The sequence below is a fragment of the Oncorhynchus keta genome, chromosome 18, assembly GCF_023373465.1.
Source record: "Oncorhynchus keta strain PuntledgeMale-10-30-2019 chromosome 18, Oket_V2, whole genome shotgun sequence".
In the NCBI taxonomy this organism is placed as follows: Eukaryota; Metazoa; Chordata; class Actinopteri; order Salmoniformes; family Salmonidae; genus Oncorhynchus; species Oncorhynchus keta.
In genome coordinates, this window is record NC_068438.1 from 52282568 (window position 1) to 52305445 (window position 22878).

A 22878-nucleotide genomic window follows, 5' to 3' on the forward strand; every position below is an offset into this window, starting at 1 on the left:
TGGTCAATCTATGTCAGGTGGGGGAGGGGGACAGCAGGTGTACTTAATGTTTTCACCTGGTCAATCTATGTCAGGTGGGGGGGGGGGGGGGGGGACAGCAGGTGTACTTAATGTTTTCACCTGGTCAATCTATGTCAGGTGGGGGGGCAGCAGGTGTACTTAATGTTTTCACCTGGTCAATCTATGTCAGGTGGGGGCAGCAGGTGTACTTAATGTTTTCACCTGGTCAATCTATGTCAGGTGGGGGGAGGGGGCAGCAGGGTCAATCTATGTCAGGTGGGGGGACAGCAGGTGTAAATGTTTTCACCTGGTCAATCTATGTCAGGTGGGGGGGGGGGCAGCAGGTGTACTTAATGTTTTCACCTGGTCAATCTATATCAGGTGGGGGGAGGGGGGTCAGCAGGTGTACTTAATGTTTTCACCTGGTCAATCTATGTCAGGTGGGGGGGGGGACAGCAGGTGTACTTAATGTTTTCACCTGGTCAATCTATATCAGGTGGGGGGAGGGGGGGCAGCAGGTGTACTTAATGTTTTCACCTGGTCAATCTATGTCAGGTGGGGGGAGGGGGGCAGCAGGTGTACTTAATGTTTTCACCTGGTCAATCTATATCAGGTGGGGGGAGGGGGCAGCAGGTGTACTTAATGTTTTCACCTGGTCAATCTATGTCAGGTGGGGGGGGGGGGCAGCAGGTGTACTTAATGTTTTCACCTGGTCAATCTATATCAGGTCAGCAGGTGTACTATGTCAGGTGGGGGGGGGGGCAGCAGGTGTACTTAATGTTTTCACCTGGTCAATCTATGTCAGGTGGGGGGAGGGGGGGCAGCAGGTGTACTTAATGTTTTCACCTGGTCAATCTATGTCAGGTGGGGGGCAGCAGGTGTACTTAATGTTTTCACCTGGTCAATCTATGTCAGGTGGGGGGAGGGGGGACAGCAGGTGTACTTAATGTTTCACCTGGTCAATCTATGTCAGGTGGGGGAGGGGGACAGCAGGTGTACTTAATGTTTTCACCTGGTCAATCTATGTCAGGTGGGGGGAGGGGGACAGCAGGTGTACTTAATGTTTTCACCTGGTCAATCTATGTCAGGTGGGGGGACAGCAGGTGTACTTAATGTTTTCACCTGGTCAATCTATGTCAGGTGGGGGGGACAGCAGGTGTACTTAATGTTTCACCTGGTCAATCTATGTCAGGTGGGGGGACAGCAGGTGTAATGTTTTGGTCAATCTGGTCAATCTATGTCAGGTGGGGGGGGGGGGACAGCAGGTGTACTTAATGTTTTCACCTGGTCAATCTATGTCAGGTGGGGGGAGGGACAGCAGGTGTACTTAATGTTTTCACCTGGTCAATCTATGTCAGGTGGGGGGGACAGCAGGTGTACTTAATGTTTTCACCTGGTCAATCTGTATGTCAGGTGGGGGGGGACAGCAGGTGTACTTAATGTTTTCACCTGGTCAATCTATGTCAGGTGGGGGGACAGCAGGTGTACTTAATGTTTTCACCTGGTCAATCTATGTCAGGTGGGGGACAGCAGGTGTACTTAATGTTTTCACCTGGTCAATCTATGTCAGGTGGGGGGGGACAGCAGGTGTACTTAATGTTTTCACCTGGTCAATCTATGTCAGGTGGGGGGACAGCAGGTGTACTTAATGTTTTCACCTGGTCAATCTATGTCAGGTGGGGGGGGACAGCAGGTGTACTTAATGTTTTCACCTGGTCAATCTATATCAGGTGGGGGGGGACAGCAGGTGTACTTAATGTTTTCACCTGGTCAATCTATGTCAGGTGGGGGGACAGCAGGTGTACTTAATGTTTCACCTGGTCAATCTATGTCAGGTGGGGGGACAGCAGGTGTACTTAATGTTTTCACCTGGTCAATCTATGTCAGGTGGGGGGGGGGGCAGCAGGTGTACTTAATGTTTCACCTGGTCAATCTATGTCAGGTGGGGGGGGACAGCAGGTGTACTTAATGTTTTCACCTGGTCAATCTATATCAGGTGGGGGGACAGCAGGTGTACTTAATGTTTTCACCTGGTCAATCTATGTCAGGTGGGGGGGACAGCAGGTGTACTTAATGTTTTCACCTGGTCAATCTATGTCAGGTGGGGGGGACAGCAGGTGTACTTAATGTTTTCACCTGGTCAATCTATGGTGGGGGGCAGGTGGGGTCAATCTATGGGTGGGGGGAACAGCAGGTGTACTTAATGTTTTCACCTGGTCAATCTATGTCAGGTGGGGGGCAGCAGGTGTACTTAATGTTTTCACCTGGTCAATCTATGTCAGGTGGGGGGAGGGGGAAAACAGCAGGTGTACTTAATGTTTTCACCTGGTCAATCTATGTCAGGTGGGGGGCAGCAGGTGTACTTAATGTTTCACCTGGTCAATCTATGTCAGGTGGGGGGAGGGGGAGGTGGGGGGCAGCAGGTGTACTTAATGTTTTCACCTGGTCAATCTATGTCAGGTGGGGGGGAGGGGGAACAGCAGGTGTACTTAATGTTTTCACCTGGTCAATCTATGTCAGGTGGGGGGAGGGGGAAACAGCAGGTGTACTTAATGTTTTCACCTGGTCAATCTATGTCAGGTGGGGGGAGGGGGAACAGCAGGTGTACTTAATGTTTTCACCTGGTCAATCTATGTCAGGTGGGGGGAGGGGGAACAGCAGGTGTACTTAATGTTTTCACCTGGTCAATCTATGTCAGGTGGGGGGGGGCAGCAGGTGTACTTAATGTTTTCACCTGGTCAATCTATGTCAGGTGGGGGCAGCAGGTGTACTTAATGTTTTCACCTGGTCAATCTATGTCAGGTGGGGGGGCAGCAGGTGTACTTAATGTTTTCACCTGGTCAATCTATGTCAGGTGGGGGGGGGGCAGCAGGTGTACTTAATGTTTTCACCTGGTCAATCTATGTCAGGTGGGGGGGGGGGCAGGTGTACTTAATGTTTTCACCTGGTCAATCTATGTCAGGTGGGGGGAGGGGGGCAGCAGGTGTACTTAATGTTTTCACCTGGTCAATCTATGTCAGGTGGGGGGCAGCAGGTGTACTTAATGTTTTCACCTGGTCAATCTATATCAGGTGGGGGGAGGGGAACAGCAGGTGTACTTAATGTTTTCACCTGGTCAATCTATGTCAGGTGGGGGGAGGGGGAACAGCAGGTGTACTTAATGTTTTCACCTGGTCAATCTATATCAGGTGGGGGGGACAGCAGGTGTACTTAATGTTTTCACCTGGTCAATCTATATCAGGTGGGGGGAGGGGGCAGCAGGTGTACTTAATGTTTTCACCTGGTCAATCTATATCAGGTGGGGGGGGGGGGCAGCAGGTGTACTTAATGTTTTCACCTGGTCAATCTATGTCAGGTGGGGGGGAGGGGGAACAGCAGGTGTACTTAATGTTTTCACCTGGTCAATCTATGTCAGGTGGGGGGAGGGGGAACAGCAGGTGTACTTAATGTTTTCACCTGGTCAATCTATGTCAGGTGGGGGGAGGGGGAACAGCAGGTGTACTTAATGTTTTCACCTGGTCAATCTATGTCAGGTGGGGGGACAGCAGGTGTACTTAATGTTTTCACCTGGTCAATCTATATCAGGTGGGGGAGGGGGGGCAGCAGGTGTACTTAATGTTTTCACCTGGTCAATCTATGTCAGGTGGGGGGAGGGGGAACAGCAGGTGTACTTAATGTTTTCACCTGGTCAATCTATGTCAGGTGGGGGGGACAGCAGGTGTACTTAATGTTTTCACCTGGTCAATCTATGTCAGGTGGGGGGAGGGGGAACAGCAGGTGTACTTAATGTTTTCACCTGGTCAATCTATGTCAGGTGGGGGGGACAGCAGGTGTACTTAATGTTTTCACCTGGTCAATCTATGTCAGGTGGGGGGAGGGGGCAGCAGGTGTACTTAATGTTTTCACCTGGTCAATCTATGTCAGGTGGGGGGGGCAGCAGGTGTACTTAATGTTTTCACCTGGTCAATCTATGTCAGGTGGGGGGAACAGCAGGTGTACTTAATGTTTTCACCTGGTCAATCTATGTCAGGTGGGGGGGGCAGGTGTACAGGTCAATCCATATCAGGTAGGTGTACTTAATGTTTTCACCTGGTCAATCTATATCAGGTGGGGGGGGCAGCAGGTGTACTTAATGTTTTCACCTGGTCAATCTATATCAGGTGGGGGGCAGCAGGTGTACTTAATGTTTTCACCTGGTCAATCTATATCAGGTGGGGGGCAGGTGTACTTAATGTTTTCACCTGGTCAATCATGTCAGGTGGGGGGCAGCAGGTGTACTTAATGTTTTCACCTGGTCAATCTATATCAGGTGGGGGGCAGCAGGTGTACTTAATGTTTTCACCTGGTCAATCTATGTCAGGTGGGGGGCAGCAGGTGTACTTAATGTTTTCACCTGGTCAATCTATATCAGGTGGGGGGGACAGCAGGTGTACTTAATGTTTTCACCTGGTCAATCTATATCAGGTGGGGGGAGGGGGGCAGCAGGTGTACTTAATGTTTTCACCTGGTCAATCTATGTCAGGTGGGGGGAGGGGGCAGCAGGTGTACTTAATGTTTTCACCTGGTCAATCTATGTCAGGTGGGGGGAGGGGGAACAGCAGGTGTACTTAATGTTTTCACCTGGTCAATCTATGTCAGGTGGGGGGAACAGCAGGTGTACTTAATGTTTTCACCTGGTCAATCTATGTCAGGTGGGGGGAGGGGGAACAGCAGGTGTACTTAATGTTTTCACCTGGTCAATCTATGTCAGGTGGGGGGAACAGCAGGTGTACTTAATGTTTTCACCTGGTCAATCTATGTCAGGTGGGGGGGACAGCAGGTGTACTTAATGTTTTCACCTGGTCAATCTATGTCAGGTGGGGGGAACAGCAGGTGTACTTAATGTTTTCACCTGGTCAATCTATATCAGGTGGGGGGCAGCAGGTGTACTTAATGTTTTCACCTGGTCAATCTATATCAGGTGGGGGGCAGCAGGTGTACTTAATGTTTTCACCTGGTCAATCTATGTCAGGTGGGGGGGACAGCAGGTGTACTTAATGTTTTCACCTGGTCAATCTATGTCAGGTGGGGGGCAGGGTGTACTTAATGTTTTCACCTGGTCAATCTATATCAGGTGGGGGCAGCAGGTGTACTTAATGTTTTCACCTGGTCAATCTATATCAGGTGGGGTCAATCTGTATATCAGGTGGGGGGGCAGCAGGTGTACTTAATGTTTTCACCTGGTCAATCTATATCAGGTGGGGGGCAGCAGGTGTACTTAATGTTTTCACCTGGTCAATCTATGTCAGGTGGGGGGAGGGGGCAGCAGGTGTACTTAATGTTTTCACCTGGTCAATCTATGTCAGGTGGGGGGAGGGGGAACAGCAGGTGTACTTAATGTTTTCACCTGGTCAATCTATGTCAGGTGGGGGGAGGGGGCAGCAGGTGTACTTAATGTTTTCACCTGGTCAATCTATGTCAGGTGGGGGGCAGCAGGTGTACTTAATGTTTTCACCTGGTCAATCTATGTCAGGTGGGGGGGCAGCAGGTGTACTTAATGTTTTCACCTGGTCAATCTATGTCAGGTGGGGGGGCAGCAGGTGTACTTAATGTTTTCACCTGGTCAATCTATATCAGGTGGGGGGCAGCAGGTGTACTTAATGTTTTCACCTGGTCAATCTATGTCAGGTGGGGGGAGGGGGCAGCAGGTGTACTTAATGTTTTCACCTGGTCAATCTATGTCAGGTGGGGGGGGCAGCAGGTGTACTTAATGTTTTCACCTGGTCAATCTATATCAGGTGGGGGGGGGGGGGCAGCAGGTGTACTTAATGTTTTCACCTGGTCAATCTATGTCAGGTGGGGGGAGGGGGGCAGGTGTACTTAATGTTTTCACCTGGTCAATCTATGTCAGGTGGGGGGAGGGGGGCAGCAGGTGTACTTAATGTTTTCACCTGGTCAATCTATGTCAGGTGGGGGGAGGGGGGCAGCAGGTGTACTTAATGTTTTCACCTGGTCAATCTATATCAGGTGGGGGGAGGGGGGCAGCAGGTGTACTTAATGTTTTCACCTGGTCAATCTATGTCAGGTGGGGGGGCAGCAGGTGTACTTAATGTTTTCACCTGGTCAATCTATGTCAGGTGGGGGGAGGGGGCAGCAGGTGTACTTAATGTTTTCACCTGGTCAATCTATGTCAGGTGGGGGGAGGGGGGCAGCAGGTGTACTTAATGTTTTCACCTGGTCAATCTATGTCAGGTGGGGGGCAGCAGGTGTACTTAATGTTTTCACCTGGTCAATCTATATCAGGTGGGGGCAGCAGGTGTACTTAATGTTTTCACCTGGTCAATCTATATCAGGTGGGGGGGCAGCAGGTGTACTTAATGTTTTCACCTGGTCAATCTATGTCAGGTGGGGGGCAGCAGGTGTACTTAATGTTTTCACCTGGTCAATCTATGTCAGGTGGGGGAGGGGGGCAGCAGGTGTACTTAATGTTTTCACCTGGTCAATCTATGTCAGGTGGGGGGCAGCAGGTGTACTTAATGTTTTCACCTGGTCAATCTATGTCAGGTGGGGGGGCAGCAGGTGTACTTAATGTTTTCACCTGGTCAATCTATGTCAGGTGGGGGGAGGGGGCAGCAGGTGTACTTAATGTTTTCACCTGGTCAATCTATGTCAGGTGGGGGGGGACAGCAGGTGTACTTAATGTTTTCACCTGGTCAATCTATGTCAGGTGGGGGGAGGGGGCAGCAGGTGTACTTAATGTTTCACCTGGTCAATCTATGTCAGGTGGGGGAGGGGGGCAGCAGGTGTACTTAATGTTTTCACCTGGTCAATCTATGTCAGGTGGGGGGGCAGCAGGTGTACTTAATGTTTTCACCTGGTCAATCTATGTCAGGTGGGGGGCAGCAGGTGTACTTAATGTTTTCACCTGGTCAATCTATGTCAGGTGGGGGGGGCAGCAGGTGTACTTAATGTTTTCACCTGGTCAATCTATATCAGGTGGGGGGGCAGCAGGTGTACTTAATGTTTTCACCTGGTCAATCTATGTCAGGTGGGGGGAGGGGGGCAGCAGGTGTACTTAATGTTTTCACCTGGTCAATCTATATCAGGTGGGGGAGGGGGGCAGCAGGTGTACTTAATGTTTTCACCTGGTCAATCTATGTCAGGTGGGGGGGGACAGCAGGTGTACTTAATGTTTTCACCTGGTCAATCTATGTCAGGTGGGGGGGGACAGCAGGTGTACTTAATGTTTTCACCTGGTCAATCTATGTCAGGTGGGGGGGGGGCAGCAGGTGTACTTAATGTTTTCACCTGGTCAATCTATGTCAGGTGGGGGGCAGCAGGTGTACTTAATGTTTTCACCTGGTCAATCTATGTCAGGTGGGGGGGGGAGCAGGTGTACTTAATGTTTTCACCTGGTCAATCTATATCAGGTGGGGGACAGCAGGTGTACTTAATGTTTTCACCTGGTCAATCTATGTCAGGTGGGGGGACAGCAGGTGTACTTAATGTTTTCACCTGGTCAATCTATGTCAGGTGGGGGGCAGCAGGTGTACTTAATGTTTCACCTGGTCAATCTATGTCAGGTGGGGGGAGGGGAACAGCAGGTGTACTTAATGTTTCACCTGGTCAATCTATGTCAGGTGGGGGGACAGCAGGTGTACTTAATGTTTTCACCTGGTCAATCTATGTCAGGTGGGGGGGACAGCAGGTGTACTTAATGTTTTCACCTGGTCAATCTATATCAGGTGGGGGGACAGCAGGTGTACTTAATGTTTTCACCTGGTCAATCTATGTCAGGTGGGGGGAGGGGGAACAGCAGGTGTACTTAATGTTTTCACCTGGTCAATCTATGTCAGGTGGGGGGAGGGGGAACAGCAGGTGTACTTAATGTTTTCACCTGGTCAAGCTATGTCAGGTGGGGGGAGGGGGCAGCAGGTGTACTTAATGTTTTCACCTGGTCAATCTATGTCAGGTGGGGGGAGGGGAGGGGGGACAGCAGGTGTACTTAATGTTTTCACCTGGTCAATCTATGTCAGGTGGGGGGGCAGCAGGTGTACTTAATGTTTTCACCTGGTCAATCTATGTCAGGTGGGGGAGGGAACAGCAGGTGTACTTAATGTTTTGTAAACTCTGTGTTTCAAACAAACACATTTCGAAAGAAATACATTTTTTTTTTTAAACCTCTGATTTGTCAAATGGAAAACGATAGCGTTTGAGGCATGAGGATGTTGCGTGTAATAACCAGAGGGGAAACAATAGCCTTGCTTCCTCATAGCGTCAACAGGAAGGACAGACACACCGAGACAGCAGTTTCATACAACGCAGTGGTAACAAACATAGCAGATTTGGGAGGAGACAAGGAAGGCAACTACTGGAAATCACCATGTCATTTCAACACATTCTTTTCAGAAATTGTTTGTAGCCGTTTGTGGGGGAGTGGGGCGGCATAAACAAAACTAACTCTGAACCTGTGCCAACATGTGGCTGTGTGACTAGGGGAGAGAGAGAGAGAGAGAGAGAGAGAGAGAGAGAGAGAGACTTGACTAGGGAGGGAGAGAGAGACTTGACTAGGGAGGGGGGAGGAGAGAGAGAGAGAGAGAGAGAGAGGAGAGAGAGAGAGAGAGAGAGAGACTTGAACTAGGGGAGGGGAGAGAGAGAGAGAGAGAGAGACTTGACTAGGGAGGGAGAGAGAGACTTGACTAGGGAGGGAGAGAGAGACTTGACTAGGGAGGGGAGAGAGAGAGAGAGAGACTTGACTAGGGGAGGGGAGAGAGAGACTTGACTAGGGGAGAGAGAGAGAGAGAGAGAGAGAGAGAGAGAGAGAGAGAGAGAGAGAGAGAGAGACTTGAACGGGGAGGGAGAGAGAGAGAGAGAGAGAGAGAGAGAGACTTGACTAGGGGAGGGAGAGAGAGACTTGACTAGGGAGGGAGAGAGAGAGAGAGAGAGAGACTTGACTAGGGAGGGGAGAGAGAGAGAGAGAGAGAGAGAGAGAGAGAGAGAGAGAGAGAGAGAGAGAGAGGAGACTTGAACGGGGGGAGAGAGAGAGAGAGAGAGAGAGAGACTTGACTAGGGGAGGGAGAGAGAGACTTGACTAGGGGGGGAGAGAGAGAGAGAGAGACTTGACTAGGGAGGGAGAGAGAGAGAGAGAGACTTGACTAGGGAGGGAGAGAGAGAGACTTGACTAGGGAGGGAGAGAGAGAGAGACTTGACTAGGGGAGGAGAGAGAGAGACTTGACTAGGGGAGGGAGAGAGAGAGACTTGAACTAGGGAGAGACTTGACTAGGGGAGAGAAGAGAGAGACTTGACTAGGGAGAGAAGAGAGAGACTTGACTTGGGGAGGAGAGAGAGAGAGACTTGACTAGGGAGGAGAGAGAGAGACTTGACTAGGGAGAGAGAGAGAGAGAGAGAGAGAGAGAGAGAGAGAGAGAGACTTGACTAGGGGAGGAGAGAGAGAGACTTGAACGGGGGAGGGGAGAGAGACTTGACTGGGGAGAGAAGAGAGAGACTTGACTATGGGAGGAGAGAGAGAGAGAGACAGACTTGACTTGGGGAGGGAGAGAGAGAGAGACTTGACTAGGGGAGGAGAGAGAGAGAGACTTGACTAGGGGAGGAGAGAGAGACTTGACTAGGGAGAGAGAGAGAGACTTGACTAGGGGAGAGAGAGGGAGACTTGACTAGGGGAGAGAGAGAGGGAGACTTGACTAGGGAGAGAGAGAGAGAGAGAGACTTGACTAGGGGAGAGAGAGAGAGAGAGAGAGAGACTTGACTAGGGGAGAGAGAGAGACACTTGAATAGGGGAGGGGAGGAGAGAGAGAGAGACACTTGAATAGGGAGGAGAGAGAGAGAGAGAGAGAGAGAGAGAGAGGAGAGAGAGAGAGAGAGACACTTGAATAGGGAGGAGAGAGAGAGAGAGAGAGAGAGAGACTTGAATAGGGGAGGGAGTAGAGAGAGAGAGAGAGAGAGAGACACTTGAATAGGGGGAGAGAGAGAGAGAGAGAGAGAGAGAGAGAGAGAGAGAGAGAGAGACTTGAATAGGGGAGGGGAGTAGAGAGAGAGAGAGAGAGAGGCCTGAGGAGGAGGAATGATGAAGTTCCTAACATGTATTCCCTAGCAGTGACCGGCAGCTATCTCTCTGGGTCTCTCCAGTGACCAGAGGGCTGTCTCTCTGGGTCTCTCCAGTGACCAGAGGACTGTCTCTCTGGGTCTCTCCAGTGACCAGAGGGCTGTCTCTCTGGGTCTCTCCAGTGACCAGAGGGCTGTCTCTCTGGGTCTCTCCAGTGACCAGAGGGCTGTCTCTCTGGGTCTCTCCAGTGACCAGAGGGCTGTCTCTGGGTCTCTCCAGTGACCAGAGGGCTGTCTCTCTGGGTCTCTCCAGTGACCAGAGGGCTGTCTCTCTGGGCCTCCCAGTGACCAGAGGGCTGTCTCTCTGGGCCTCTCCAGTGACCAGAGGGCTGTCTCTCTGGGTCTCTCCAGTGACCAGAGGGCTGTCTCTCTGGGTCTCTCCAGTGACCAGAGGGCTGTCTCTCTGGGTCTCTCCAGTGACCAGAGGGCTGTCTCTCTGGGTCTCTCCAGTGACCAGAGGGCTGTCTCTCTGGGTCTCTCCAGTGACCAGAGGGCTGTCTCTCTGGGTCTCTCCAGTGACCAGAGGGCTGTCTCTCTGGGTCTCTCCAGTGACCAGAGGGCTGTCTCTCTGGGTCTCTCCAGTGACCAGAGGGCTGTCTCTCTGGGTCTCTCCAGTGACCAGAGGGCTGTCTCTCTGGGTCTCTCCAGTGACCAGAGGGCTGTCTCTCTGGGTCTCTCCAGTGACCAGAGGGCTGTCTCTCTGGGTCTCTCCAGTGACCAGAGGGCTGTCTCTCTGGGTCTCTCCAGTGACCAGAGGGCTGTCTCTCTGGGTCTCTCCAGTGACCAGAGGGCTGTCTCTCTGGGTCTCTCCAGTGACCAGAGGGCTGTCTCTGGGTCTCTCCAGTGACCAGAGGGCTGTCTCTCTGGGTCTCTCCAGTGACCAGAGGGCTGTCTCTCTGGGTCTCTCCAGTGACCAGAGGGCTGTCTCTCTGGGTCCCTCCAGTGACCAGAGGGCTGTCTCTCTGGGTCTCTCCAGTGACCAGAGGGCTGTCTCTCTGGGTCCCTCCAGTGACCAGAGGGCTGTCTCTCTGGGTCTCTCCAGTGTCTCAAAGACGGTGACCTGTGTTCTGCAGGCAGGTTGATAGTGTGGGGGGCGGGGCGGGGGGGCCACAGTGGTACAAAGCACTAAATAACCTTCAGAGTGGTGTTGTACCTCAAATAAATGATGTATTTACAGAGGAAAAGTGAACGAACGTAACAAAACTTCAGTAGAAATACTAAAACGCACAGCGCCGCAGCATATACCGAATATATGTGTCTCGGGTTGACAGTTGTTTGGCTAAAACTAACGTTATCGTTGTATTAAACAGTGGTTGTGTGTGACCAAGGCCCATAAGGAGAGACCACCTGGGTCTGTTTGGCACCGTTTACACGGGCAACCCAAATTCTGATCTTCTTCACCCACCCACCAACAACCCTCCCAACTATTGTCAAATGAGCTGATCTGATTGGTATAGAAGATGTAAATTGGCCTGCCTGTGTAAACTCAAGTTCCTTTTAGGTACCTGATCTTTAGGAGGGCTTTGTGTACGTGGATACACTTTCCATCCACAAGGAACTTGAGATCTGAGATGTCCGGGCTGTCAAACTCCCTCTTCAGAGACTGGGCCACCGTCAGATAGTCATCACCGTCTGAATAACACAGAACAAAATAAAATCAGTCAGTCAGTCCTCTAAAAAAGAGGCCAGAGCAACGAAAAACACTCAAACCTATTGGAAATACTTCCAATAGTATCTGATCCCAGGTCTGTAACCATCATCACATCCTGGAGGTGTGTCAGTCTAACCCACGGTTGAGGAGGTGTGTCAGTCTAACCCACGGTTGAGGAGGTGTGTCAGTCTAACCCACGGTTGAGGAGGTGTGTCAGTCTAACCCACGGTTGAGGAGGTGTGTCAGTCTAACCCACGGTTGAGCAGGTGTGTCAGTTTTACCCACGGTTGAGGAGGTGTGTCAGTCTAACCCACGGTTGAGGAGGTGTGTCAGTCTAACCCACGGTTGAGGTGGTGTGTCAGTCTAACCCACGGTTGAGGAGGTGTGTCAGTCTTACCCACGGTGAGGAGGTGTGTCAGTCTTACCCACGGTTGAGGAGGTGTGTCAGTCTTACCCACGGTGAGGAGGTGTATCAGTCTTACCCACGGTGAGGAGGTGTGTCAGTCTTACCCACGGTGAGGAGGTGTGTCAGTCTAACCCACGGTGAGGAGGTGTGTCAGTCTTACCCACGGTGAGGAGGTGTGTCAGTCTAACCCACGGTGAGGAGGTGTGTCAGTCTTACCCACGGTGAGGAGGTGTGTCAGTCTTACCCACGGTGAGGAGGTGTGTCAGTCTTACCCACGGTGAGGAGGTGTGTCAGTCTTACCCACGGTTGAGGAGGTGTGTCAGTCTTACCCACGGTGAGGAGGTGTGTCAGTCTTACCCACGGTGAGGAGGTGTGTCAGTCTTACCCACGGTGAGGAGGTGTGTCAGTCTTACCCACGGTGAGGAGGTGTGTCAGTCTTACCCACGGTGAGGAGGTGTGTCAGTCTTACCCACGGTGAGGAGGTGTATCAGTCTTACCCACGGTGAGGAGGTGTGTCAGTCTTACCCACGGTGAGGAGGTGTATCAGTCTTACCCACGGTGAGGAGGTGTGTCAGTCTTACCCACGGTGAGGAGGTGTGTCAGTCTTACCCACGGTGAGGAGGTGTGTCAGTCTTACCCACGGTGAGGAGGTGTGTCAGTCTAACCCACGGTTGAGGTGGTGTGTCAGTCTAACCCACGGTGAGGAGGTGTGTCAGTCTTACCCACGGTTGAGGAGGTGTGTCAGTCTTACCCACGGTGAGGAGGTGTGTCAGTCTTACCCACGGTTGAGGAGGTGTGTCAGTCTTACCCACGGTGAGGAGGTGTATCAGTCTTACCCACGGTGAGGAGGTGTGTCAGTCTTACCCACGGTGAGGAGGTGTGTCAGTCTTACCCACGGTGAGGAGATGTGTCAGTCTTACCCACGGTGAGGAGGTGTGTCAGTCTTACCCACGGTGAGGAGGTGTGTCAGTCTTACCCACGGTGAGGAGGTGTGTCAGTCTTACCCACGGTGAGGTGTGTCAGTCTTACCCACGGTGAGGAGGTGTATCAGTCTTACCCACGGTGAGGAGGTGTGTCAGTCTTACCCACGGTGAGGAGGTGTGTCAGTCTTACCCACGGTGAGGAGGTGTGTCAGTCTTACCCACGGTGAGGAGGTGTATCAGTCTTACCCACGGTGAGGAGGTGTATCAGTCTTACCCACGGTGAGGAGGTGCCATGTGACAGCGGGTGTGGCGAAGCAAGCAAAGACATCGTCAGTGCTGGCGAAGTGAGTGAGGTGAGGGCAGGCTACAGCTTGACCCCTACACTGACCCCACATCAGCACCTGACCGCTCTGAGTCTTAGCTGCAGACGTATGGCTGGTGTGGCACGCTGCCACCTCCACCATCCTACAGACAGACAGGACAGACGAGGAGGACAGACAGACAGGACAGACAGACAGACAGGACAGACATCAGTCTTTTAGACACCTCGCCAGGCCGGACAACCTGACTGTGGCAAAGACAGGCTGGAACAAAACAGGCTTCTTCAAGTGAAGGATTTCACTGAGCAGCATTAGAGTTCAATAGATACATAATGATCAACAAGCATTATTATAACAAAAAACGTAGACCGACAAGATAAATACAGGCTGGAACACAACAACAGTCTCTCATAATTCCAATGAGCAACCCAACCCCAACCCTTCCAGGGCTTTTTCACCCCAACCCTTCCAGGGCTTTTTCAACCCCAACCCCAACCCTTCCAGGGCTTTTTCAACCCCAACCCTTCCAGGGCTTTTTCAACCCCAACCCCAACCCTTCCAGGGCTTTTTCAACCCCAACCCCAACCCTTCCAGGGCTTTTTCACCCCCAACCCCAACCCTTCCAGGGCTTTTTCACCCCAACCCTTCCAGGGCTTTTTCACCCCAACCCCAACCCTTCCAGGGCTTTTCCAACCCCAACCCTTCCAGGGCTTTTTCACCCCAACCCTTCCAGGGTTTTCCACCCCAACCCCAACCCTTCCAGGGCTTTTTCACCCCAACCCTTCCAGGGCTTTTTCACCCCAACCCTTCCAGGGCTTTTTCACCCCAACCCTTCCAGGGCTTTTTCACCCCAACCCTTCCAGGGCTTTTTCACCCCAACCCTTCCAGGGGTTTTCCACCCCAACCCTTCCAGGGGTTTTCCACCCCAACCCTTCCAGGGTTTTCCACCCAACCCCAACCCTTCCAGGGCTTTTTCACCCCAACCCTTCCAGGGCTTTTTCACCCCAACCCTTCCAGGGGTTTTCCACCCCAACCCCAACCCTTCCAGGGCTTTTTCACCCCAACCCTTCCAGGGCTTTTTCACCCCAACCCTTCCAGGGCTTTTTCACCCCAACCCCAACCCTTCCAGGGCTTTTTCACCCCAACCCTTCCAGGGCTTTTTCACCCCAACCCTTCCAGGGTTTTCACCCCAACCTAAACCCTTCCAGGGCTTTTTCACCCCAACCCTTCCAGGGCTTTTTCACCCCAACCCTTCCAGGGGTTTTCCACCCCAACCCTTCCAGGGGTTTTCCACCCCAACCCTTCCAGGGGTTTTCCACCCCAACCCTTCCAGGGCTTTTTCACCCCAACCCTTCCAGGGCTTTTTCACCCCAACCCTTCCAGGGCTTTTTCACCCCAACCCTTCCAGGGCTTTTTCACCCCAACCCTTCCAGGGCTTTTTCACCCCAACCCTTCCAGGGCTTTTTCACCCCAACCCTTCCAGGGAATTTTCACCCCAACCCTTCCAGGGCTTTTTCACCCCAACCCTTCCAGGGCTTTTTCACCCCAACCCTTCCAGGGCTTTTTCACCCCAACCCTTCCAGGGCTTTTTCACCCCAACCCTTCCAGGGAATTTTCACCCCAACCCTTCCAGGGAATTTTCACCCCAACCCTTCCAGGGAATTTTCACCCCAACCCTTCCAGGGGTTTTCACCCCAACCCTTCCAGGGGTTTTCACCCCAACCTAAACCCTTCCAGGGCTTTTTCACCCCAACCCTTCCAGGGAATTTTCACCCCAACCCTTCCAGGGAATTTTCACCCCAACCCTTCCAGGGCTTTTCACCCTAACCCTTCCAGGGGTTTTCACCCCAACCCTTCCAGGGGTTTTCACCCCAACCTAAACCCTTCCAGGGGTTTTCAATGGAAAGGTCTTTGCCAAGATACTGAAGTGGTCCTTCTGTGGCTCAGTTGGTAGAGCATGGCGCTTGTAACGCCAGGGTGTGGGTTCGATTCCCGGGACCACCCATACGTAGAATGTATGCACACATGACTGTAAGTCGCTTTGGATAAAAGCGTCAGCTAAATGGCATATATTATTATTATTATATTACTCTAGCCCTGTTTATACCTGGTTCTAACTTGTGTCCTTCATTCTGATTTTGTCCATATTGTGTCCATATTTGTCCTGATTGTGGCCACATTTGAAAACCGGTGTAGATATTCAAAAGACACATTGTGATGTGATTACCTCCAGAGGGTCGTCTGTGATTACCTCCAGAGGGTCGTCTGTGATGCGATTACCTCCAGAGGGTCGTCTGTGATGCGATTACCTCCAGAGGGTCGCCTGTGATGCGATTACCTCCAGAGGGTCGCCTGTGATGCGATTACCTCCAGAGGGTCGCCTGTGATGCGATTACCTCCAGAGGGTCGTCTGTGATGCGATTACCTCCAGAGGGTCGTCTGTGATTACCTCCAGAGGGTCGCCTGTGATGCGATTACCTCCAGAGGGTCGTCTGTGATGCGATTACCTCCAGAGGGTCGTCTGTGATGCGATTACCTCCAGAGGGTCGTCTGTGATGCGATTACCTCCAGAGGGTCGTCTGTGATGCGATTACCTCCAGAGGGTCGTCTGTGATGCGATTACCTCCAGAGGGTCGTCTGTGATGCGATTACCTCCAGAGGGTCGTCTGTGATGCGATTACCTCCAGAGGGTCGTCTGTGATGCGATTACCTCCAGAGGGTCATCTGTGATTACCTCCAGAGGGTCGTCTGTCATTACCTCCAGAGGGTAGTCTGTGATGTGATTACCTCCAGAGGGTCGTCTGTGATTACCTCCAGAGGGTAGTCTGTGATGTGATTACCTCCAGAGGGTCGTCTGTGATGTCATTACTTCCAGAGGGTCGTCTGTGATGTCATTACCTCCAGAGGGTCGTCTGTGATGTCATTACCTCCAGAGGGTCGTCTGTGATTACCTCCAGAGGGTCGTCTGTGATTACCTCCAGAGGGTCGTCTGTGATTACCTCCAGAGGGTAGTCTGTGATGTGATTACCTCCAGAGGGTCGTCTGTGATTACCTCCAGAGGGTAGTCTGTGATGTGATTACCTCCAGAGGGTCGTCTGTGATTACCTCCAGAGGGTCGTCTGTGATTACCTCCAGAGGGTCGTCTGTGATTACCTCCAGAGGGTCGTCTGTGATTACCTCCAGAGGGTTGTCTGTGATTACCTCCAGAGGGTCGTCTGTGATGCGATTACCTCCAGAGGGTCGTCTGTGATGTGATTACCTCCAGAGGGTCGTCTGTGATGTGATTACCTCCAGAGGGTCGTCTGTGATGTGATTACCTCCAGAGGGTCGTCTGTGATGTGATTACCTCCAGAGGGTCGTCTGTGATGTGATTACCTCCAGAGGGTCGTCTGTGATTACCTCCAGAGGGTAGTCTGTGATTACCTCCAGAGGTTTGTCTGTGATGTCATTACCTCCAGAGGTTTGTATGTGAAGTCATTACCTCCAGAGGGTCGTCTGTGATGTCATTTCCTCCAGAGGATCGCCTGTGATGTGATTACCTCCAGAGGGTCGTCTGTGATTACCTCCAGAGGGTCGTCTGTGATTACCTCCAGAGGGTCGTCTGTGATTACCTCCAGAGGGTCGTCTGTGATTACCTCCAGAGGGTCGTCTGTGATGCGATTACCTCCAGAGGGTCGCCTGTGATGCGATTACCTCCAGAGGGTCGCCTGTGATGCGATTACCTCCAGAGGGTCGCCTGTGATGCGATTACCTCCAGAGGGTCGTCTGTGATGCGATTACCTCCAGAGGGTCGTCTGTGTTGCGATTACCTCCAGAGGGTCGTCTGTGTTGTTACCTCCAGAGGGTCGTCTGTGATGCGATTACCTCCAGAGGGTCGTCTGTGATGCGATTACCTCCAGAGGGTCGCCTGTGATGCGATTACCTCCAGAGGGTCGCCTGTGATGCGATTATCTCCAGAGGGTCGTCTGTGATGCGATTACCTCCAGAGGGTCGCCTGTGATGTGATTACCTCCAGAGGGTCGTCTGTGATTACCTCCAGAGGGTCGTCTGTGATTACCTCCAGAGGGTCATCTGTGATTACCTCCAGAGGGTCGTCTGTGATTACCTCCAGAGGGTCGCCTGTGATTACCTCCAGAGGGTCGCCTGTGATGTGATTACCTCCAGAGGGTCGTCTGTGATGCGATTACCTCCAGAGGATCGCCTGTGATTACCTCCAGAGGGTCGTCTGTGATTACCTCCAGAGGGTCGCCTGTGATGTGATTACCTCCAGAGGTTCGTCTGTGATGCGATTACCTCCAGAGGGTCGTCTGTGATGCGATTACCTCCAGAGGGTCGTCTGTGATGCGATTACCTCCAGAGGGTCGTCTGTGATGCGATTACCTCCAGAGGGTCGTCTGTGATGCGATTATCTCCAGAGGGTCGTCTGTGATGCGATTACCTCCAGAGGGTCGCCTGTGATGCGATTACCTCCAGAGGGTCGCCTCTGATGCGATTACCTCCAGAGGGTCGTCTGTGATGCGATTACCTCCAGAGGGTCGCCTGTGATGCGATTAGCTCCAGAGGGTCGTCTGTGATGCGATTACCTCCAGAGGGTCGCCTGTGATGCGATTACCTCCAGAGGGTCGTCTGTGATGCGATTACCTCCAGAGGGTCGTCTGTGATGCGATTACCTCCAGAGGGTCGCCTGTGATGCGATTACCTCCAGAGGGTCGTCTGTGATGCGATTACCTCCAGAGGGTCGTCTGTGATGCGATTACCTCCAGAGGGTCGTCTGTGATGCGATTACCTCCAGAGGGTCGTCTGTGATGCGATTACCTCCAGAGGGTCGCGTCTGTGATTACCTCCAGAGGGTTATCTGTGATTACCTCCAGAGGTTCGTCTGTGATTACCTCCAGAGGGTCGTCTGTGATTTGATTACCTCCAGAGGGTCGTCTGTCATTACCTCCAGAGGGTAGTCTGTGATGTGATTACCTCCAGAGGGTCGTCTGTGATTACCTCCAGAGGGTAGTCTGTGATGTGATTACCTCCAGAGGGTCGTCTGTGATTACCTCCAGAGGGTCGTCTGTGATTACCTCCAGAGGGTCGTCTGTGATTACCTCCAGAGGGTCGTCTGTGATTACCTCCAGAGGGTCGTCTGTGATGTGATTACCTCCAGAGGGTCGCCTGTGATTACCTCCAGAGGGTCGCCGGTGATGTGATTATCCTCCAGAGGGTTGCCTGTGATGTCATTACCTCCAGAGGGTCGTCTGTGATGTCATTACCTCCAGAGGGTCGTCTGTGATGTCATTACCTCCAGAGGGTCGTCTGTGATTACCTCCAGAGGGTCGTCTGTGATTACCTCCAGAGGGTCGTCTGTGATTACCTCCAGAGGGTCGTCTGTGATTACCTCCAGAGGGTCGTCTGTGATTACCTCCAGAGGGTCGCCTGTGATTACCTCCAGAGGGTCGCCGGTGATTACCTCCAGAGGGTCGCCGGTGATGTGATTATCCTCCAGAGGGTTGCCTGTGATGTCATTACCTCCAGAGGGTCGTCTGTGATGTCATTACCTCCAGAGGGTCGTCTGTGATGTCATTACCTCCAGAGGGTCGTCTGTGATGTGATTACCTCCAGAGGGTCGTCTGTGATGTGATTACCTCCAGAGGGTCGTCTGTGATTACCTCCAGAGGGTCGTCTGTGATTACCTCCAGAGGGTCGTCTGTGATTACCTCCAGAGGGTCGTCTGTGATTACCTCCAGAGGGTCGCCTGTGATTACCTCCAGAGGGTCGCCGGTGATGTGATTATCCTCCAGAGGGTTGCCTGTGATGTCATTACCTCCAGAGGGTCGTCTGTGATGTCATTACCTCCAGAGGGTTCTGTGATGTCATTACCTCCAGAGGGTCGTCTGTGATTACCTCCAGAGGGTCGTCTGTGATTACCTCCAGAGGGTCGTCTGTGATTACCTCCAGAGGGTCGTCTGTGATTACCTCCAGAGGGTCGTCTGTGATGTGATTACCTCCAGAGGGTCGTCTGTGATGACCTCCAGAGGGTCGTCTGTGATTACCTCCAGAGGGTCGTCTGTGATGCGATTACCTCCAGAGGGTCATCTGTGATTACCTCCAGAGGGTCGTCTGTGATTACCTCCAGAGGGTCGTCTGTGATTACCTCCAGAGGGTCTCTGTGATTACCTCCAGAGGGTCGTCTGTGATTACCTCCAGAGGGTCGTCTGTGATGTGATTACCTCCAGAGGGTCGTCTGTGATTACCTCCAGAGGGTCGCCGGTGATGTGATTATCCTCCAGAGGGTTGCCTGTGATGTCATTACCTCCAGAGGGTCGTCTGTGATGTGATTACCTCCAGAGGGTCGTCTGTGATTACCTCCAGAGGGTCCTGTGATTACCTCCAGAGGGTCGTCTGTGATGCGATTACCTCCAGAGGGTCATCTGTGATTACCTCCAGAGGGTCGTCTGTGATTACCTCCAGAGGGTAGTCTGTGATGTGATTACCTCCAGAGGGTCGTCTGTGATTACCTCCAGAGGGTCGTCTGTGATTACCTCCAGAGGGTCGTCTGTGATTACCTCCAGAGGGTCGTCTGTGATTACCTCCAGAGGGTCGTCTGTGATTACCTCCAGAGGGTCGTCTGTGATGTGATTACCTCCAGAGGGTCGTCTGTGATTACCTCCAGAGGGTCGCCGGTGATGTGATTATCCTCCAGAGGGTTGCCTGTGATGTCATTACCTCCAGAGGGTCGTCTGTGATGTCATTACCTCCAGAGGGTCGTCTGTGATGTCATTACCTCCAGAGGGTCGTCTGTGATGCGATTACCTCCAGAGGGTCGTCTGTGATGCGATTACCTCCAGAGGGTCGTCTGTGATGCGATTAGCTCCAGAGGGTCGTCTGTGATGCGATTAGCTCCAGAGGGTCGTCTGTGATGCGATTATCTCCAGAGGGTCGTCTGTGATGCGATTACCTCCAGAGGGTCGTCTGTGATTACCTCCAGAGGTTCGTCTGTGATTACCTCCAGAGGGTCGTCTGTGATGCGATTATCTCCAGAGGGTCGTCTGTGGTGCGATTACCTCCAGAGGGTCGTCTGTGAAGTGATTACCTCCAGAGGGTCGTCTGTGATGTGATTACCTCCAGAGGGTCGTCTGTGATTACCTCCAGAGGGTCGTCTGTGATTACCTCCAGAGGGTCATCTGTGAAGTGATTACCTCCAGAGGGTCGTCTGTGATGTGATTACCTCCAGAGGGTCGTCTGTGATGTGATTACCTCCAGAGGGTAGTATGTGATGTGATTACCTCCAGAGGGTCGTCTGTGATGCGATTACCTCCAGAGGGTAGTATGGGTCTGGATATCTTACAAGTGTAGACAGATCTGGACCAAACCATTTAAAATCACCATTATCCCACCCTCTAATATCACCGGTAGGTGGCACCATTATCCTACCCTCTAAAATCACCGGTAGTTGGCACCATTATCCCACCCTCTAAAATCACCGGTAGGTGGCACCATTATCCCACGCTCTAAAATCACAGGTAGGTGGCACCATTATCCCACCCTCTAAAATCACCGGTAGGTGGCACCATTATCCCACCCTCTAAAATCACTGGTAGTTGGCACCATTATCCCACCCTCTAATATCACTGGTAGTTGGCACCATTATCCCACCCTCTAAAATCACCGGTAGGTGGCACCATTATCCCACCCTCTAAAATCACCGGTAGGTGGCACCATTATCCCACCCTCTAAAATCACCGGTAGGTGGCACCATTATCCCACCCTCTAATATCACTGGTAGGTGGCACCATTATCCCACCCTCTAATATCACTGGTAGGTGGCACCATTATCCCACCCTCTAATATCACTGGTAGTTGGCACCATTATCCCACCCTCTAAAATCACCGGTAGGTGGCACCATTATCCCACCCTCTAAAATCACTGGTAGTTGGCACCATTATCCCACCCTCTAATATCACTGGTAGTTGGCACCATTATCCCACCCTCTAATATCACCGGTAGGTGGCACCATTATCCCACCCTCTAATATCACCGGTAGGTGGCACCATTATCCCACCCTCTAATATCACCGGTAGGTGGCACCATTATCCCACCCTCTAATATCACCGGTAGGTGGCACCATTATCCCACCCTCTAATATCACCGGTAGGTGGCACCATTATCCCACCCTCTAAAATCACCGGTAGGTGGCACCATTATCCCACCCTCTAAAATCACCGGTAGGTGGCACCATTATCCCACCCTCTAATATCACTGGTAGGTGGCACCATTATCCCACCCTCTAAAATCACTGGTAGTTGGCACCATTATCCCACCCTCTAAAATCACTGGTAGTTGGCACCATTATCCCACCCTCTAATATCACCGGTAGGTGGCACCATTATCCCACCCTCTAATATCACCGGTAGGTGGCACCATTATCCCACCCTCTAATATCACTGGTTGGTGGCACCATTATCCCACCCTCTAATATCACTGGTAGGTGGCACCATTATCCCACCCTCTAATATCACTGGTAGGTGGCACCATTATCCCACCCTCTAATATCACTGGTAGTTGGCACCATTATCCCACCCTCTAATATCACCGGTAGGTGGCACCATTATCCCACCCTCTAATATCACCGGTAGTTGGCACCATTATCCCACCCTCTAATATCACTGGTAGTTGGCACCATTATCCCACCCTCTAATATCACTGGTAGTTGGCACCATTATCCCACCCTCTAATATCACTGGTAGTTGGCACCATTATCCCACCCTCTAATATCACCGGTAGGTGGCACCATTATCCACCCTCTAATATCACTGGTAGTTGCACCATTATCCCACCCTCTAATATCACTGGTAGTTGGCACCATTATCCCACCCTCTAATATCACCGGTAGTTGGCACCATTATCCCACCCTCTAATATCACCGGTAGGTGGCACCATTATCCCACCCTCTAATATCACTGGTAGTTGGCACCATTATCCCACCCTCTAATATCACTGGTAGTTGGCACCATTATCCCACCCTCTAATATCACTGGTAGGTGGCACCATTATCCCACCCTCTAATATCACTGGTAGTTGACACCATTATCCCACCCTCTAATATCACCGGTAGTTGGCTCAGTTGGTAGAGCATGGCGCTTGTAACGCCAGGGTAGTGGGTTCGATTCCCGGGACCACCCATACGTAGAATGTATGCACACATGACTGTAAGTCGCTTTGGATAAAAGCGTCAGCTAAATGGCATATATTATTATTTATTATTATCCCACCCTGCACACATCACTATATTTCTTAGAATAAATACATATTTTGAAATAGTAGCTGTGAAATAATTTGCACAAAAGGGACCATGAAATCTGGTCACAGTGCAGACTCAAGTCTACACCACGTGTAGACACACGGCTGGAAATGACGTCACCTTCAGAACGTGGAAAAGATCAGGACAAAAAAGGATCCATGTTCACGCCAGGTTTAAAACGGGGCTA

At 51.8% G+C, this 22878-nt stretch overlaps 1 protein-coding gene and 3 long non-coding RNA genes across 53 annotated transcripts in view; 1 reads left to right on the forward strand and 3 right to left on the reverse strand.

Annotated features, from left to right (window-relative positions):
• Positions 1 to 22878, reverse strand: part of rcbtb2 (regulator of chromosome condensation (RCC1) and BTB (POZ) domain containing protein 2) — a 63613-nt gene that overhangs the window by 18367 nt on the left and 22368 nt on the right. Inside the window, exons 8-9 of the mRNA XM_052468858.1 lie at positions 13356 to 13546; positions 11607 to 11733 (exon numbers count right to left, since the gene is read on the reverse strand). Coding sequence (XP_052324818.1) covers positions 11607 to 11733; positions 13356 to 13546 — 318 coding nt within the window. The remainder of the gene's footprint in view (positions 1 to 11606; positions 11734 to 13355; positions 13547 to 22878) is intronic.
• Positions 11740 to 13483, forward strand: LOC127908968 (uncharacterized). 50 transcript variants are annotated; one of them, XR_008069331.1, is made up of 6 exons: positions 11740 to 11989; positions 12048 to 12102; positions 12273 to 12303; positions 12444 to 12808; positions 12866 to 13035; positions 13092 to 13464. It is a non-coding gene; the product is annotated as an uncharacterized LOC127908968 (long non-coding RNA). The 50 variants fall into 50 exon arrangements; XR_008069336.1 differs by having other exon boundaries at positions 11740 to 12275; positions 12360 to 12808; positions 12866 to 13007; positions 13201 to 13284; positions 13341 to 13483; XR_008069320.1 differs by having other exon boundaries at positions 11740 to 12275; positions 12360 to 12808; positions 13092 to 13228; positions 13285 to 13464.
• Positions 15566 to 20307, reverse strand: LOC127908981 (uncharacterized). The gene is made up of 7 exons (XR_008069375.1): positions 20116 to 20307; positions 19006 to 19242; positions 18551 to 18763; positions 16661 to 17036; positions 16507 to 16602; positions 15798 to 16135; positions 15566 to 15628 (listed from the first exon to the last, which is right to left on the reverse strand). It is a non-coding gene; the product is annotated as an uncharacterized LOC127908981 (long non-coding RNA).
• On the reverse strand, positions 20350 to 20799 carry LOC127908996 (uncharacterized). Its single transcript, XR_008069411.1, has 3 exons — positions 20705 to 20799; positions 20560 to 20646; positions 20350 to 20395 (listed from the first exon to the last, which is right to left on the reverse strand). It is a non-coding gene; the product is annotated as an uncharacterized LOC127908996 (long non-coding RNA).